The 16,635-nt window shown below is 42.2% G+C and overlaps 1 protein-coding gene across 14 annotated transcripts in view; it reads left to right on the forward strand.

Annotated features, from left to right (window-relative positions):
• MTCL1 (microtubule crosslinking factor 1) overlaps nt 1-16,583 on the forward strand; it is a 103,206-nt gene extending 86,623 nt beyond the window's left edge. For 10 of the 14 annotated variants that reach the window (XM_032442634.2, XM_032442635.2, XM_032442636.2 and 7 more), the window contains 4 exons: nt 3,474-3,779; nt 6,048-6,079; nt 7,327-8,887; nt 15,352-16,583. In XM_032442634.2, coding sequence (XP_032298525.2) covers nt 3,474-3,779; nt 6,048-6,079; nt 7,327-8,887; nt 15,352-15,561 — 2,109 coding nt within the window. In that variant the 3' untranslated portion in view covers nt 15,562-16,583. Of the gene's footprint in view, nt 1-3,473; nt 3,780-6,047; nt 6,080-7,326; nt 8,888-12,308; nt 12,367-15,351 lie in introns of all 14 variants that reach the window. The other 4 variants (XM_032442638.2, XM_085539703.1, XM_085539708.1 and 1 more) reach the window with 2 other exon arrangements.
• Nucleotides 16,584-16,635: the final 52 nt, after the last annotated feature.

Below are 16,635 nucleotides of genomic sequence, written 5' to 3' on the forward strand. Positions count from 1 at the left end.
TTGAAAGCTTATGTGCATCCCTTCATGCTTAAACACTCAATCCCACGCACAGGGTTATTCAAGGTTGGATATACAGCTTCCTGCCAGAAAAGTCTGTTCATCTGTGAATTTGCCACCAAGGATACAGCTACTGTAACTATTTGTGAAGAGCCCTGACTGATAACAAATAAACAGTTTGCAATGCTAAGTATTCAAAAGACATTTTTGACCTTAGTCACATGAATTCTGTGCACACCTCTGCTATCATTTGCAAATCTGATAATTACATACCTATTCCCTTGTTTTTCACGCCAGTCTGCACTTTCATCTGCTTAGTATTAGAGCTTGATTTGAAAATGTTGATCTAAATTATGCTTAATGGATTTATTATCTGGCTGGAAACCACAAACGCACACACAAAAAAAGAGGAAAATCAAGTTTAATGATGGAGAATTAATACACCACTTCTGACTGAACTGTGTTCATCTCTGAGTCATGCATTCCAGGAAGAGTAAGAAAAACAACTGAAATCGGGGGTGCTCAATTAACTGAATACTTCCTGTCTTTAGGACATCAAAAATGGAACTGCATCACATTTGTGCATGCTCTCTAGGGAGCAGTGCTGCCTGAATGAACTACAAAGTACCTGCTCATGTTAAGCTGATGAAAGCGTGGTGTAAGTTCATGACTGGTTTTTGGAAAGGGTTCTTTGTCTGTGTCTCATGGTCTCACCCTTGGGCTGCAATAAGAAGAGGAAAGTCACCAGGCTATAGACATTATGAGTACAAGACTAAAACTCATTGTAAGTGACAGCTGTTAAACCCTTAGAGAAGCATTTAGGAGAATGTCGTACTCTACAGGTATTTCTATGGATCTGAGTTGGTGGTGACCAATATGAAAGCTTTACAAACCAAGAAAGGTTATTTTAGTTCCTTGAAAATATCAATAAGTGATATGCTGTTCATCTGAGAGTTTCTGAGAATACTTCATGCTGTTTTGTGAACTAGCCCTTACAATGCCTTATGATGCAGAACTGTAGTATGTCTCTTAAGATAAAATAACCGATGCACATGAGCTAAGAAGGGGTGTAGCTGAGCTGTTCATCAGTCATCTTGTTCCCAGATTTCAATGGCTAAGATCTCCCTGTTTAACTAGGCTGGTTTCTAACTGTTGAATATCTGTGGATTCTTCATGCAAAGTGAGAATTAAGTGATTGTTAAAAAATTTCCAAGTAGACTAAGGGCATGGGCATATACTTCTGCTTAGAGTCACTGGTACCTCTGTGGATGTTTATCCTGCTGTCTCTGTGAAGTGTATTTTTTCATATTATCTCTTCAGTGTCTCCTCAGTAGCCTGAGGGAGTTAACCTTGTTCAGGACTGCTTACTCTGTTCCCTGGGAATGAGGCACATTGAAGGGTGAAGAGAAATCCCTGCTAATGGTACCTAGCCTTTAATTTTCTTCAAACCTGACATAACCTCTCAGTGTCATCTTGAGAGAGTCTGCAGAATAGATCTTAACTAACCCTGGAGCTGATTTCTTCTTTTACTATTCTGAATCTTCTAGAGTCCCACTATATATTTACAAGAGTTGTACACAATATTAGCAATAGATATGGAAAATAAAAAAATATTATGTCAGGCTAATTTCAGAGGAGTAGATGACCAGAAATAGCACTTGAGATCTTGGCTATCTGCCTGCCAAACTTCATAATCCCATCTTTGCTTATAATCAAACATTTCCTTGTGTGACAGGAAGCTTCCAAATATTTGCAGGCTTTTGCTGAATATCCTCTCCAATTGCAGTCATGCCCTGCTTTGTGTGGGAGCAATTAGTATTTCTCTGAAGTTCTTCTCCTCTGTTCTTCTGTGTGTATTCCATGTATGGCGATACTTGGAGGATGAGGAGACTACACCAGTGTGTATATTTGAAGACAGAGTCTAAGAGATAACTGAAGCATGTGTGCCAAATTTCCTACTAATGCTTTATGCCTGTCTGCTTTAACATAGCTGATGAATAATGCAAGTCTGATGAGAGGGAAGCTCACATCAATGTATAAAATATATAAAATACTTTACTCTGGATAGTTGCAGGGGTACCACTCGTATATAAAAAAGCATGATGACCTACTTCTTTCTGAGCTCAGAGGTTTATTTTTGTATTTTCAAGTTCACTGCCACTTTGTTTTCCCTTAGTGAATCTCCCTCCACTGTGCTCCCAAACCTAATTGTGCAGAGATCTCACCAATAAATATTTAAAACTGCAAGGATGGTGGTTTACTCCAGGATATCTTGAGATACATCCTCCAGACCCTGCCTTTATAGGACGCCTTAAATTAGGTCCCTTTAATAAAACACTTTCGGATTTTGTGTATAATGAACAAAACACTGAAGATACACTCACATTTTTGTGCGAGTTTTGCAATTTGGGACCTGGCCTAAAATCTGCATTTGACCTACATTAGGCACTGTGATGCTGGTTTATTTTTCCATATGAATACAGCATTAGAAGACTGTTTTGTAGGTCCTCAGTCCCCAAGATCCTAGGGAATGAGTTGCATTTGCAGGTTGTTCTCAGTGACCTTAGCAGGTTGCTTTGGCAAATCACGGGAGTTGTGTATCATATTCCTGCTGTCATTCACTGTGTTTGAACATATCACTTACCTCACCTACTGTAAACTGTAAATTGTATTTAGAATTAAAGCAAAAGTTGATCACATAACCTAATTCTAACACTCATGGTAGTTCAGTGTCAGTAGCGATCGACCTTCTCTTCATCCAGTTTTTGCACAGTGCAGAGTGAATAGCTTTGATGGTCCTTCTATAAATATGTACTTTCTTAAAAAAAAAAAGCCTTACATGCCTAATTCATCCCTTTAAAAATGTGTTATTCTCAGAAATAGTCAACCTTCTAGATGTGTGTTAGAGGTAGACCACCTTTAAAACAAAGCTTTTGCCTTTTGTTAAGAGCTGTTTTCCACCTCTGGAAACAAGATGTGTGGTGTTACATTAAAGTGCAAGTCTCATGTTGCTGATCAGAGGAAAAATTTGGTTTTGTTTTGATGATGCTCAAAGTCACTCACCCTTATCTGGGCTTCTACTTGTTTTGCATTACGATCTGATATCAGGACTATTTTTAAATAACAGCGTTGAGTTGATTTGTTCCTTTAAAAATCAGATTATAGGCAGATGCATTTTGTATGTATTTATGCAGTGTATATACGTACATCTATATAGGTAAACAAGCAAGATGTGTGTAAATAATCAAAAGTAAATATGTATTTGATCATTTGTGAGTAATAGCATCAAAGTCCTTGGACCATCTCCCATTGCAGAAGGACCAAGGGAGAAAAGCCAGCATGCCTGGAGCTATGCAATGATCTCAGCCAGCCCTCCAACTCTCTGCATTGCCTTGCTCCTGGGGATGGATAAGAAATGCAGAGTGCCATACGTTGCATGAATAATTGCTGTTCCTTCCAATCTGCTTTGTTCCCAGCTTCAGAAAGAAGTGAGCCCACGAAGAGGAGGGGGCTTTCTATGTGACCAGAAGGAGAGTAACCTTCGTCCATTTACAACCCAGGGGAACCTTCACATGCCCCGTCCGATGGGGTCAAGATCCTACTCTGACTCAGATGCCATTCAGTTTGATGACCGGTCACTGTCCAAGCTGAAGGAGAGTGATCGGTGTAGCGCCACAGAGAACCTCTTCCTGGAGTCACTCTCTCTTGATTCCCCCGATGAGTCGGAGGAACATCGCTCCAGGCAACTGGAGCGAGAGAAATTCGTGACTGGATTAACAGAAGTATGTGCACTTCTAACTTTTGTCAAACCTGCCTGTTGTCTTGTGTCAGAATCAGTACCAAATCCCTGCTCTCAGAAGTGAGATGCTGTGTCTCAGTCACTGCTCACATTTACTCAGTAGGGAATCTATAACAAATGGGGTTTGTTCCTTGTTAGGAGCCAATCAGGAAGGTGTATATGATGTCCAATCTAAAGGCCACAAAGATTACATCATCTGGTAGCCATTCATATTATCTACGATAACTTTATTAGATGTAATGTTGGCTCAGTAGGTCTTAAATCTCATCTTGTTGTAAATACATGGGCTGTATGCTGCTAGTTAAACTTGAAGTGCTGTAGAGAGCTACGTCAGGTTCCTCCATTGTGGCTGCCTCCTAAGTAGGTTAGTGGGAGGAAGTGAGATGAGATGTTGTAAAAATAGAAGTATTCATCACCAGCAAAGTATCTGCCCTCACGCTGTACCATAAAGCTGCAGAGTTCCTGAACACAGTGCTAAGAGATGCTGTTGAACCATAGGGAACGTGTCGTAGAATCACAGAATCAAGGCTGGAAAAGACCTCCAAGATCATCCAGTCCAACCACCCACCTACCACCAATAGTCCCTCACTGAACCACATCCCTCAGAATGACATCTAAACAGAATGTAGCCTGTGTTCTGCTAAAACCAACTCCACAGCACTCTCTGAATCCGCTCACTGGATTCAGGTCATCACAGTTTTGTCAGTTTTGTTATTCAGCTTATGTTCTGAGGTAGCTGGAGCTGCGTATGCATTACAATTAGATTTTCCTCCCTCCAGGAGCATAAAATTATGGGGAGCAATGTGGGATTCTGTATTTGTTATCTCTCAGCCGATTATTTCATACACACTCAAGTGCTCTGTGTAAAATGTTGATACCGTTGTCAGGGATCTACATTTTGTGTTTCACTCTGATTGCCATTTTCTTTACTTTCAATTCAGCCTGCTAGTTAAAAACAGAAATCTCTCCAGATGCTTTCCATTTTCAGACATTACCACCACCGACAAAAGTGTTGGCAGCAAAATTAGGCCCTTGGTGATATTTGCATAGCTTCTTCCTTTTAAAGCATACTTTGGTAAAACCTGTGCAAAGTGATTTTGCCTCAGTGGGTTTGTTCAAGCAAAGCTGATTGGAGTTTAATGAATAGCTTTACTAAGGATGCACAGTGGCAATCGCAGCCTGCTGACTGTTCCTCACCACTGTGTTTTCTTTGTGGTTCTAATTGTAGCAAAATCAGTCCAGCCTTCAGCCTGATTCTCCATTCATTTAGATCAAATTCACTCTGTAATAGCTGCACTGAAGCCAACAGATTTATTGCAGACTTACACCAGTGTAAAACTCTTATTTTTTTCTTTGACTCTGGATAAATACCGGAAGGGTATTTGCTGAGTGAAACAGTGCCCTTTTTGGATAATTATAATGAGAAATACACTTCTGTGTTGGCAGCGTACTTGAATTCATGAGCTTGTATAAAAATAATAAGCACTAATAGTCTTTTTTGTTTCTGATCGTATTTTGTATTTCCTGATTGTTAAACATGTAAACAACTAAAACAATGTCTGCAGAGAAGTTGCTTCAGAAGTATCTATTAAAAAAAAAAGCAACAACTAATTGTCATGGAGAAGTAATTGCCATAAAAACATCTTAATGCCATTAGCAAACTGTAGGTATTCCCCTTATGAAGCAAGTAATAGCCTTCCCACGCTTTTAATATAGCTAGCTTAATGGGTTTCAAATTGTGCCATTTGATGGTTCCTAAAAAACAAGTATTAAAATCTTATGTCAGAAGAGCACATTTTATCTCTTATTTCAGCACAGCAAGGCCTCTGACATGAAACAGATTAATTCCATGAACACATTTGCTTACAAATAAGTAGTCCAAAACAATACATTGTACACGTGGAAAACAAAAGCCATTTGCTGTGCTGAGCTGGGCAATTTTAAATGGAAGAAAGCTACACACGGCTTTTTTCTTTCCATAGGTACAGGTTCAAGGCTGTTCTAGATGTAGCGTACAGGCTTTTTGTGTGCAGGCTGTCATCCTAATGGGATTGACCATTTTGCTGCCTATGTGCAAAGGGAAGAGTATTCTCAGAGGCAATTTAAGATTCCCTATCTGAGAGGAAGCTGCTTTTTAAAGCCAGACATACCTTGTGGAACCACCTAGAAGCAAATGACAGAACATCCACAAGTTAATGCCACAAATAGGTTCCAAAATGACTTACACTGTTTGTTTTTTGTTTTTCTTCAGGAGGAAGAAACACACAAAGGAAATCTTCAAAGGTGAATAAAACTTGCAGAAAAAAAAAACTATCAAGCAGTCAGATAACCGGAGTTCTGTCTCTTTTGTGCCTAAAGCACGGACCCCAGGCATAGCCATGCCACCTCCTTATCAGCCAGCGATCCAGATTAATGGATTTAGCCAGGGATTAATTTGTCTCAATATGCTTCTGTTCTGCTCCGATTAACCTGGGCCACATTTAGCTGTGGTGCACAAAGATCAAACTGTCTGAAAGTTCACAATGCTGCTGCTACGTTAGCAAGTAGTATGGACCTTTAGACACAGATATGTAGAGGAAAACAGTGAGTACTGAGGACATGACAAACTCCTGTATGTCCAGGATGTTTTGCTTTGGACTAGTTCTGGTCTGATCCCATGGGCTGAATGCCCATCTGGCCCTAGAGTGCCTTTCTGCGCTTCTGGAGAGCATCTTCCAGGTCATTTTTATCCCCAAATGCAAACAAGGGCAGCTGAGTAGGAGATTCACTTCAAAAACGCATTTCTGGTGTCACCTAATTCTCTAATGCAACCAAACTGCAGCTGATGCACTGGATCAAAATCTCATACCGTGATTTTACTGTATCCTCCAGAATATTGCTGCACAAAAATCACCATTTCCTGAGACCTCATCCAGATTTAGTGACCTCATTGAGCGGACTCTCCTAACTATACTCATTTATGTTTTTTTAGAACTCCCATTGAGAAAGATTGTTTTGTTGTTTGATTTTACCTTATAAAGAAGCAGTAAGGCAACTCAAGTCTGTGATTTGTATGAACCAATGACATGTGGGAAAGCCAAAAATCTGGTGTTATCACATAGAGACTCCCTTCTCTCAAAGTACAGCATGCCTGTTAAATGTAATTGCATCTCAGGTGTGTGTCCCACATCCTGAGCACTCTCAGGAGTGGGGGTGAACTTGCTGATTTCACAGCAAGTCAGAAATGCTCTGTATTTGCTTTGAAAAATCTGCCTCATATTGTCATAAAGACTCATTTTCTGTAGATAATGTGTTTCTGAAATGCACCCTACTGCTGCGTATTTCAGACGTTTGCCAAGCAGTAATCCAGCTATTTGAAAAAAAAAAACAAAAAACAAGAAAAGCGGGTCTTAATGAAAAGAACACTGATGTGGTTTTGTATAGAAGCAGATAGTGAAAGTTGGATTTTCTCAGTCAGTTTTCAGTTGAAATTAGTAGCTCCATGAGAATTTTCAAGGCTATGAGTGATACTCTTGTGTTCCTCTCTGCAGGGCCATGTCTGTTTCTTCCATGTCAGAATTCCAGCGCTTGATGGATATTTCTCCATTTCTACCAGAAAAAAATTTGCCTTTATCCAGCAGCAAAGATGACATAACTCCTCCTTTGTCTCCTGATGATCTGAAGTACATAGAGGAGTTCAACAAAAACTGGGATTACAGTAGCACCAGGAATCATGGGGGGGCCACCGAGAAGCCTGCAGAAGGGTGGATAGAAAGGACAGAATCTGGGAAAGCTGGGAATGATCCTGCTCCAGATCCCTTCCAGGCCTCATCATGGTACCTCACCACCAGTGTCACAATGACAACCAATACCATGACCAGCCCGGAGCACTGCCAGAAGCAGCCCACAAGGAGTAATGGTGTAACTGAAAAAATGGGAGTTCGGATCTTCCACAGCCCACCAGTGGTCCGTAGGTTTGATAACTCAGTGATAGCCGGCAGTGAAGGGAAAAACCAAGTGGAGCCAGATTTCCTGTTTTCTATGACCAAAGCTATGGGGAATGTTGCTGAGACAAAAAGTCCTTCCTCTGATATGTTTGGAAGATGGTCTTGTGACCTGACCAAACACCATAAGGATTTTCTGGAGAATGGTCTTCATCCCATTGAACGCCCTATTTGCACTACTGTAGGCTTTGCCTCACCTTTGCACAGCTTGGAGATGTCCAAAAACATGAGCGATGATATGAAGGAGGTCGCTTTCTCTGTCCGAAATGCGATACGCTCTAACTCTAATTCAGGAGAGCCTCAGTTTAAGGACACTGCGTGTCAAACCAATGGTATGAGAACAACAGGGACACAGACCACCCAGACCATCAGCGTCGGCTTGCAGACAGAAACCCTGCGCAGTATCACCAGCAGTCCACACAAGTGTCTGACACCAAAGGGGGGGTCCACGCCTGTCTCTTCACCATCCAGAAGCCTGAGAAGCAGGCAGGTGACCCCTGTCATTGAAAAGGTCCAGGCTAAGTTTGAACGCACATGCTGCTCCCCCAAATATGGCTCTCCAAAGCTGCAAAGAAAAATCCTTCCCAAATCAGACCAGCCAAATAACAGGACTTCGCCTGGCACACCTCAGAAAGGATTCAGTGAGTCCGCTTGGGCTAGATCAACTACTACAAGGGAGAGTCCTGTCCATACCACCATCAATGATGGCCTCTCCAGTTTGTTCAACATCATTGACCATAGCCCCATCTTTCATGAGACCTTCCAAAAATCTCCCAGGTCTAGCAGCCGATCCAGGTCAGCAGAACCCAGACCAGAGCTGGGCCCGGTGCAGGAGCCATGTACTAATGCCCGTGGCAGATCACCCAGTCCTCTTCGTTTGGGTACAGAGACACAAAAAGAAGATGGGACTGAGGTGACAAGTATCAGGCAGGACTTATCTGCTCCTCCAGGGTACACACTTACAGAAAATGCTGCCAGGATCTTGAATAAGAAACTTTTGGAGCATGCCTTAAAGGAAGAGAGAAGGCTACCTTCACACAGCCCACCAAATCTTAGCAATGACAACAGCACAGGAGAAATTGTCAAAGTAGATCCAGGGTCCATAGAGGTAATGAGTTTGTTTGTTTTTCCTCCTATAGCTAAATGCACTCTCCTTTGATCAAATGCATTATGAGGTATCTTACAGTCCTGCCAAGTGTTTACAGTGAATATCTTAGTCCTTTATGGTACCACCAGCGAGTTCCAGTCACTAAACTATCGGATTAGTCTCTGAAGAACTTGTTAAAGAATTGAGTTTCTATCAGGCTTGAAAATATCATTAGAGCTTTACCCTTTACGGGATAAAGATGGTTCTCCCCGGAATGACTGGGATAAGGGGTTTCTGTTGCAAAACACACCATGCATTACAGATGTTCTAGGGTCTGTAGGTCTGAGAAGATTTCTATGTTAGATGGAAAGGTAGGCGCTTCCTCCTACACAACAGTGGGTGATATCAAGTTTGCACGAAAAATAATTACTTCAGTACCCTGAACCAAAACTTCAGGGCCTTCAGCATACCTTCTCTGGATATATCTGAGTAAGTTTGGTTCTGGTCTGTGAATGTGATTAAATGGCATGAATGAATGTGATGAAATGGATTTGGTATTGACTGTTGCTGCCTCACAAAAAAAAAAAAAAAAAAAAAAAAAAAAAAGAGAAACACAAAGATAATCAACTAGTCTAAGCACAAACCTACTTAAGAGCTTTTTATTGATATTTTGTTGTACTGTCACAAGTTTAACAACTATCTGTCTCAGCAGGTATGCCCAAGTAATGGGGGTCAGATCCTCATTTCTAGTAATGTGCTACAGCAATCAACCAAAAAGAGGCTGTAATGATGGACAAAGCTCTTTCAGTTACCAGGTTTAAGTCTGTTTCCAGCAAACCTTGTGTGTGAGAGTTTTGCCCTGAGGAGGCCTGCAGAAGCTGAGTTAGGCCCAGCCCTTGCTGGTGGTAGAGCATCAAAATGGTGCATGCCCTGCTGGTCAGTGTGTTCCCTAGGACACAGACAGGAGAATTCAGCCTCTCAGCTCCATGCCATCCCTTTAGTATCCCAGTGGTGGTTTTTTTTTGGACAGCTGCTCGTCCTTGACCCTGGTGATGTCCCAGAATCCTGTCTGGGCCTTGCTAGGTTCAATCCTACCACTCCTGCCTCAGGTAGCCTCAAGGGAAGGTACAAACCCCATTTCCAATATCAACGTTTGAGATGGAGGATTTGTGGAAACTTGAGTGTTGAGGCTTTTGTTCTGCATTTTGCCTTGTACAAGCAACTTGCTTGTAATGGACATGATCAACAGATCATTTGTAGGTGCTGTTGAGGGGACACAATCTTTTTTGCCTAAAAGAGCATCCGAAGCTGAGGATATATTCCCTATGTTTAAACAGATGTCAATAGGGGATTTTGTACATATAAAGAAAAACACCATGTGCATATTTTAAATAATAATGAATGAGAGTAAGTTTTGCGCACAAACCTCAGAATGAACTAAAGCCTCATTTATTTCACTCTCTCTCAATATCTACTTTGTTAGTTTGAAATACCAAGAACATACAATTCCTTATTAGAAAGTGTATGCTTTACTCATACAGGTTCAATACAGCTTTGCCTTCCAGACATCACTGAAAACTCTTTATTTCCTCCTGCATCTTTTAAATGTCTCAGCAGATCTCAAATGTAAATAAATGGATGTCATCCCACACCACCACACATTGCTGCTGGCAAAATACAACCAGCGTCAGTACCTGAGTTTGATGCGTGGAGAGATTGACGTCAATGCTGTTTAGTAAAATCTCCTTGACCATCAGCCTGGCAAAAATTTGCCCTTGTTTGTGAATTCTCAGTATCTTCTGCCTAATGTTTTGAGTTTGAAGCCTCAGAGCTAAGCTTAGCTCTGCCTTGCAAGTCTTACCCAGTTGTTATGACTGCTGTCTGGTTGCACGGGTGCATTGAAAAGGAAGGTGGTGGGCAGTCACATGATGGGCTTATCTTATCCTGTGTCAGTTGATGCTTTACAGTGTGCTCTTAACAAAGTGTGGGTTTGCTGCTGCAAACAATAGCTCAAATGCCTTTAGACTTTGCAATACCTTGGCTTACTTCAGTATTATCCTGGCCACAGAAATCATGCTTTACAAGATTGCACATAGTACATGATGATGGAGGAGGGGGCAGGCTGTGCTTGGGGCAGCCCCAATGTCAGTGCTACCCTTGCCATCCTCCTGCAGATCCCTGCTCAGTTTCTCCATCACCTGTTTGCTTCTGGCCAAGACAAGTGACTTTCTCACCACAGGGCGCCTTCTTTTTTTCTGCAGTCATAGCATGTTATATTGATGACTTTTAAAATTGCATGGAGCACCTCTTGGTGATTTTTCCTTAATTTGAGCTTCTGGATGGTTTAGTTATGCAATTCACTTCTATATTACTGCTGCAATGTGAAGTCTAGTTTGTATGCATATTTATATATTCACATACATATGTATGTATGCATGTGAATGTATATGCATACATAACAATAATAACTGCGTTTTCTAACTTGCCCAGAGCTGCTTACAAATAAATTCATATCCAAGCTAGCTTAGAAGTCTCTTGCCCTGCTAATTCACCAAACCACTATCTTACTTGCATATCATGGGATTTACAGATATTACCATTAAAAAATGCAGAATAATTTTCCCTAACTAACAACATAGAAGCAGCATGAGCGTTCTTCTCCTCTGACTAGCAAGGGCATAAATGACAGAGGTGACACACCTGTCCCAGTCAGAGGGCTCAGGCCCATTTCTGAAGACAGCGCTGTGGAAGGACCGTCCCCAAGGATCCACGTAGAGAGTGAAGCAGTGGCCACCCATTTGCTACTAAACAGCTCAGCGTTGGAGGGGGAATGTTGCAGAGAAGGGGAGGTGATGCCGGGATTAAAGAGCTTTTGCTCTGTTTGAGTCTCTCTCCCAGAGTCACTGTTAAATAGGAACAGGAAAGAAGTCTGAGGCAAAGAGCTGTCATGAAACCTTCAGAGAGGCTTTTGAGCAACATAAATATAAGTGGGTTTTATGCTTGTTAAAGATTTCCTAAGCAGAAATTCTGTCTCAAAATCAACCGAAGGAAAAAAAAGCCACAGCCTTATTCCTCTTTCATGGTAACGTCATTTTTCCCACAGCCTTAATCAAGGTTGGCAAAGGATAACAGATGCCTTTCTCTGCTGTGTAGAAATGTTTGGATTGTTTAATGCTCTGTCCTTCTATATTGTGCCAGCATTGTAAGGGGTTGGTGTGTTTGCTTCCTTCCTTTCTGAATCTTTTTTCTGCTGGTGGCTTATCCTTTACTTTTATTATTAGTTTCCCTCTGGTACAGCGGTAACATGATCTGAATGGGTGGTAGCATCTGGAGACTTCTTTGCTGGTGTGAAATCCTCTTAAAAAAATAATATACATATTGATTAAAATAATTCTTTCCAACCTACTTGCTTTCTTTTTTCTTTTCTGTCTGTTCTGTCCAGAACCAAACTGTCTTATTAACTACCCCCTGGGGACTCTAACCCTGCCTGCCTCACTGCTGTAAGTCCTTTCTACCTTGTTTCCACAACTGTCTGAAAGTGGTCACTTTGAACACATGTGGTATTGAAAGGAAATAATAAATGACCCCAGCTACAGCGGTGCTCGCCTGACATCTCCGTGTAATCCTTTGTACAAAATGGTCTGGGAGTGCTCAAAATGGAAACCCAAGCGGCTCCTTCCTATGGTAGCATGGGTTGGGAGCGTGCATGGTCGTGGAGGGGTGACACAGGTCAGAATTTGTGTGGTTGGGTTTTTTATTAAAGGCAGAACTGAAGAGCAGTTTACAGTACCCAAAAATGTTGGGGAAGTATTCAGATTTTTAACTTTTTTTTAATCACTTCACACTCCCACTTGGGGCTTCTGGCTGCTGTGTTCCCTTAGGCTGTATCTGTAGCAGCAGGTGAGAGAGCTGGGGACAGGGTCTCAAGCACCAGCCAGTGGCTGACAGTCACATTTCATCATTAAGCTGCTTCCAGCACAGTTTTGGTCAGTGCCAGCTGGCTGACTGGACCATCCACTCAGCCTCAGAGCCTGAAAACTGCCTGTTTTATGTATTCATGTCAGCATAACCACAGTGGCTGGAAGCCTGGCCTAGGAATTAGCTAGAAACTAAAACTGAAACCTTTCCCAAATCCAGACTAAGAGGTGCTGCTTCTCCACCCACTCCTCAAGTAACCACCAAAGTAAATCACCCCTAGGATGTTAGATTTTTTCAACATCACTAGCTTTTGCAGCTGCACATGTTAAGGGAGGGCATTTGAGATTTCAAATACCACTCCTGACAGTTCCCTTTTGACAGCTTGATTTCCTTAATACACTCTGAGAAAGTTAGCGTCTGTCCTTGGGGTTCCCTCCTTGGCATCCAAAATGATGCCTACAACATTGGGCTGCCGGTCCCTCCTCTGCAAGATGACGGTGTATGGTGTTGTTCTGGGCAAGTGCACAGACCAGTAAAATAGGATGAGCCTAATCCTGCCATTCTGAACAAGCTGGCCAACATTCTTGGGTACACTCCATCCTTGGAGGTGTTCAAGGCCAGGTTGGATGGGGCTTTGTGCAGCCTGATCTAGCGGGAGGTGTCCCCAGCCCATGATATGGGGTTGGAACTGGGTGGTCCTTAAGGTCCCTTCCAACCCAAACCATTCCATGCTTTAAAGACACTTAACAACTGGGTGACAGCAGTGGAAACAAAATTTATTATCACATTGCTGACTCTCATTTCCTCCTGTGAAACTAGGATTAAGCAGCCAGAAGCAAGCAGAAATGTAAAGATGCCATTTTAAGATTCTGTTTAGAGAGAGTCTAAGGCAAAGCCCACACATTACGCAGCCCTGATTTGTCATGTTGCATGGCCTGTAGGGATGGCTATGCATACAGATTCCAAACATGAGTGGCAGCTCTCAGACCCCGGAGCGATGGGATAGGGTGAAGTAAGGACACGGAGTCAGGTTTCTCATTAGCACTGGTTTATGTTTCAGCAAGGGCCACATCTGCGCTCACAGCACAGGGCTGGGGGGAGAGGACATGCAGTGATAGCGCACATGTAGGCCCAAAGCCATGGCCTAGCACCTGCCCCGTGCTCCTGCTGCCCAGCACTGAGGGCTGACAGGCACAGCTCTGCCTGGCAATGGGTTGCAGCAGAGCTGGTTGCATATTGCACAGAGACACTGAGCTCTGGCCCTTCACAGAGGCTTCCCTGCCCCAACTCTCTTAGGCACTCTCCAGACTGCACATGCCTGTACAGGCTCCATTTCTAGTACTACTACTCCATGTCTTCGAAATCAGTCTCTCTGTCACGTATCATCCCAATCCAACCGAGATGTTTGATGACATATCACCGTGTTTGTTCACTGCCCATCACATCATGTTACCTAACCCAGTATTCTCCATTGTTTTCTCTGTTTGAAACTCTGCACTCAGTCTTCTGCTTCCTATTGTGTTGTTTTACTGCTCCTTTGGCTTCCCTTTGGCTTACTGTGCCAGAGCTTGTCTATTGCACTGTGTCACTCTTGATCTCTCTCTTCATTTACAACCAGCCTGTATTCTGTTTTATAGACTGATATTTCTTTAACTCTCTTCAGTGTATGCAGATCAGTAGATTGACAGACTCCTCTGACTTGTTTTGATAAATGCTGAAATATGCAGAGAAATTCAGATTTTTTACTTTGGTACTACAGGCCAGACTTGCTCCCACAGTCAGTCACCTTGATGCACTGAGCATGGAGAGCCAGGCAGGAAACCTGGCTGTGCAGTTAGTAGAGCCTGTAAATACAAGATGCAATTATCAACCTGGTGACAGGGTTAAAAAATGATGATTGCAGATGATTTCAAGAAGTACGGATAGGCTGAACAGTGGAAAACTGGTGGAGAAATATAATTTCAGTTTTCCCCCATTTCTGTAAATGTCATCTTTAATGTACAGTAACACTGATTCCTGTAATTAATTCAAGCAAAAGCAGCTGGCAGTGAGGAGTCATGTTTCAGAAGCTGAAATCTGGAGGTAAGCCTCATCCTTAATCCAGCTGAAGTTCACAGCTGGTCCTACAGTCATTATTCTTCTACTAAGAAGTCTTTCCTGCATGTGAGTCTGAAATCAGAGGCAGACAGGAGTCAGTAGTTGATTTTCACCTCATTTCCAAATGCCAGACCAGGCCCAATGCAATGAGTATAATGCATTATCATGATATTATCATGCAAATGTGTTTTTCTAGCTCAAGAAGAATTAGCAAATGGAAGCTTGTCAACTACTTCAGTTCATCCCAGACCTCCTTCTCTCATTCTCTTCTTATCTGTTCCATAAATCATGGACATGTACATGAATGTCTGGAGCCCACACACAGAGAGATGTTCACTGCTTGCTTTTGTACTGTGAATTGACAGATGCTTAGCTTTAGCTTGAATTCTCCTTATTTTTTAATTCTTTTCACATCCAGATGGCCTCTAATGCTAGTCACTAACCACTGTTTTGCTCTCTTGGCTGCCAAGGAACTGCCTTGTTCTGCACTAGCCCCATCACTCGAACCCTGCTTCTCCCGGCCAGAGAGACCAGCGAACCGGCGCCCACCGTCCCGATGGGCTTCACATTCCCCTACTGCCTCACAGTCACAGTCAACTGGAGACCTGACTTCCTCGAAGGAAAGCGAAGGCACGGAACCGCCAGCGGAGGCCGTGAGCCAGGGAGACCAGTCAGCATGAGCGGCTGTGGGCACCGCACCAGGGCTGGCCTCTGCAGTGGGCCCGACAGAGAAGTCCCGTAGTGGAGGTCAAAGAATGTTCTCAAATGCAGCTGCTGAATGTCCGACCCATGAAACCGAGGTGTTTCTAGAATGAAACAGTTAATGTGCCTGTAATAACTTAATTTTTTTTCATAGCTGAGAAAACTATTTTTGTCTCCATCTTTTCTACATACAGAATATTAACAAAAAAAAAAGGAAAAAAAAAAGGGTAAAAATGATATAAAGTAAGATTTACAATAAAATGTAAATTAAGTTTTAAGGGAATTTGAATACATGCTCACGCTCTCTCCAAATACTGACTGCCTTTCGGTTATATTTGCACTGTTAATTTTTCAGTTTCAGTTTGGTGTTTTTTTGGGGGGGAGTTGTTTTCGGTTTTGTTTTGTCATGTAAAACTAGAGTCTTAAGTTAATTTTATTCTATTTTAATGTCAGTGTTATCAGTTTTTAAATGTCAGTTTCTTAAAGGTGCTTCGACTGTCTGAAGCAATACCTTTTAAGTAGTGAAGAAAGCCATTAAGCTAGTTCACTAGAATTGTATTAGCTGAAATGGAGGGGAATACAGGTAAACACGAGAAAAAAGTGTAAAAAAAAGAATGCCTCAGAAAGTCGTATGGCTCTAGCTGTAAAATACACCTACGATACTTGACTTGCATGCCTCTGGGTCCTCGCACTTTAGTGCATGTACATACTGCTACTGTACTTCTGCCGTCACATCAACGTGAGTCCATCCGTTCCACTGTAATATTGTGGTGAATTTACCTGTACTGTACTTTTATTGTTGGTATTCTTGCATTGACTAGACAAAAGAGTTTTTAAATTATTGTTAGCGGTTCAACTGGCTATGTACAGTGTTTACTGGGATCTTCTTTCGTTTTGGGAAAACCATTGAGAACTCTGGGCGCACCAACTTGTAACTGGCCTTGTTTAGGAGTCTGTCGGAGACCGTGTGAAGTGGAAATAAAACCCTCAGTATTTACAAGTTGGTTGAGTGCTTCATGGTGTTTATTTCTGGTGGTACTTCACAAGTTCAT

The sequence above is a fragment of the Coturnix japonica genome, chromosome 2 (genome assembly GCF_054131305.1).
Source record: "Coturnix japonica strain WE chromosome 2, WE-NBRP24, whole genome shotgun sequence".
Taxonomy (NCBI): Eukaryota; Metazoa; Chordata; class Aves; order Galliformes; family Phasianidae; genus Coturnix; species Coturnix japonica.